Source organism: Vigna umbellata, chromosome 1 (genome assembly GCF_029865625.1).
Source record: "Vigna umbellata cultivar VRB3 chromosome 1, Vumbellata_1.0, whole genome shotgun sequence".
Lineage (NCBI taxonomy): Eukaryota > Viridiplantae > Streptophyta > Magnoliopsida > Fabales > Fabaceae > Vigna > Vigna umbellata.
Genome location: NC_142165.1, coordinates 86,518,189 through 86,520,243, shown reverse-complemented (window position 1 = coordinate 86,520,243; position 2,055 = coordinate 86,518,189). Strand labels below are relative to the sequence as shown.

The following is a 2,055-nucleotide window of genomic DNA, read 5'->3' as shown; positions in this document are numbered from 1 at the left end:
TATATAGAGAGAGAGACTCTACCAAGTGCTGTGTTGTGGCATTCCACCGCTGAGGCTCTCTCTAGGGTTTGTTGGCTCTCAAATCGATCCGATTCCATGGCGGAAGAAAGATTCACGGGCGTTGTGCAGTGGTTCAACAATGGAAAAGGCTTCGGCTTCATCAAGCCTGACGACGGCGGCGAGGATCTCTTCGTCCATCAGTCCTCCATCAGATCCGATGGTTACCGCACTCTCCTCGAGGGCGATCGCGTTGAGTTCGCTATCGCCACCGGCGACAACGACAAGACTAAGGCCGTTGACGTCACCGGAATCGACGGCGCCCCTCTCCAGCCCCGTGCCGCCTCCGGCAATCGTGGCTCTGGGTACGGATTTGGCTCCAGGCGGAATGGCGCGGGCGCTGGCGGTGCTGCGTGCTATCAGTGTGGCGATTTCGGCCATCTGGCTAGGGACTGCAACCGAAGCAGCAATTCCGGCAGCGGAGGCGGTGGTGGGTGCTTTGTTTGCGGCGGGTTTGGTCACCTCGCGAGGGACTGCGTGCGCGGAGGCAACGGCGGCGGAGGAGGAGGAGGCGGGGGCGGAGGCGGCTCTTGCTTTAGGTGTGGCGGATTTGGACACATGGCGAGGGATTGCGCGACTGCGAAGAGCGTCGGTGGTGGTGGTGGTGGTGGTAGTGGTGGTGGTTGTTTTCGGTGTGGGGAGGTAGGTCATTTGGCTAGGGATTGCGGCATTGAAGGAGGAAGGTACGGCGGTGGTAACAGTGGTGGTGGTGGTGGTGGTGGTGCTGGGAAGAGCACCTGCTTTAATTGTGGGAAGCCTGGGCATTTTGCGAGGGAGTGTGTTGAGGCTTCCGTGTGAGGTGAAGGGTTACGTTTTGCGAAGGGAGAAAAAGGTGGAATAGTACATATTCTCTTTTTTTGCACCTTTTAACAGTTAGTAACTTATTAGCCTCTCTTATTATTCTTCTAATTCCGGGGAAGTTTATACATATGGCAAAAAAAAAATTATGTGGTTTTGGTTTTTGACTATGGTACTGCTTCGCAGGCGATTTTGCCTCTTTTTTTAGTTTTTACTCTGCCTGTTAGACATTGTTTCTGATTTATAGTCTACCTTTGTTCCCGAACTTGAGATTTTATATCTTGAATTATTTGTCTCAAAGGCTCATAATCAAATGATCATAAATTTAGAGAGAAGTTCTCAAGAGATTGTGGAGTGTTGCTCTTCTCAAAGATTAGTTTTTTTGTGTTGTGTGTTTTGGTCATCGATTATTGAGTGCATTAATTTTGATTAAACTTGCAAATACGGGAGTAATGTTTGAATGAAGATTAAGATTCATGATTGTATTTTGAGTTTTGGAAACAAGAGAAGTAGACTTGTAGAGAGTATCAAATACATTTACGCATTTACCTTACGCTTACTTAGTTTATCAGAAAGAGGTTATTTCCCACCTTGTCACCATTTTAGAATTGCTTATTGTTTCACTCCTTAAATTTATTAAATAGAATGCAAGTGCATAACTGCTGTTTGGTTTCCATATCAGCCTTCGCCTGAATGTCTATCAACATGTTACCGGCTTAAGGGTTTATTTATTTATTAGATACTTGAGCTTCTGTAGAGACACTAGAATGCAAGTGTTATGAGTTTTTTTACTAGATTTGGTATTTGCACCACTTCTACTGGCCTAAGTTTACGTGTTTTTAACAGGGTATTCCATCAATCCCTCTTTTGAACTCTATACCCATGAAATTTTAAAACTTAGGAGTGCAACAATAGCACACTTAGTGTACAAAGTTTTTTGAAAAGTACAAAATTTATGATTTTTAATGAATTTCAGTCAGTAATAAGGAGTGTTCAGAAGAGTATGATTTTCAATGAATTTCACTCAGTAATAAATTTCACACACGCTCGTTATTCTTCTTCTTTTCTGCTGATAAAAAAAGACCTTAGTTCTTTTCTAACAGATTTTATTTCGTTCTCAAGCTATACATTTGGTTGGAGACTTAGTCTTATCAGGGCAAAATCTTGGGAAGCTGTCAATGTTTTGAGCTCTTGCGGAAC

At 44.4% G+C, this 2,055-nt stretch overlaps 1 protein-coding gene across 1 annotated transcript; it reads left to right on the top strand.

Annotated features, from left to right (window-relative positions):
• CSDP1 (cold shock domain protein 1) lies at window positions 1–1,200 on the top strand. The gene has a single exon (XM_047312488.2). The coding sequence runs from the start codon at window positions 97–99 to the stop codon at window positions 853–855; it is 759 nt and encodes a 252-aa protein (XP_047168444.1). The 5' UTR covers window positions 1–96; the 3' UTR covers window positions 856–1,200.
• The last annotated feature ends 855 nt before the right edge of the window (window positions 1,201–2,055 follow it).

What these genes read in the sequence shown, in the direction of transcription:
- CSDP1 (XM_047312488.2), top strand. Translation starts at nt 97, where the DNA reads ATGGCGGAAGAAAGATTCACGGGCGTTGTGCAGTGGTTCAACAATGGA.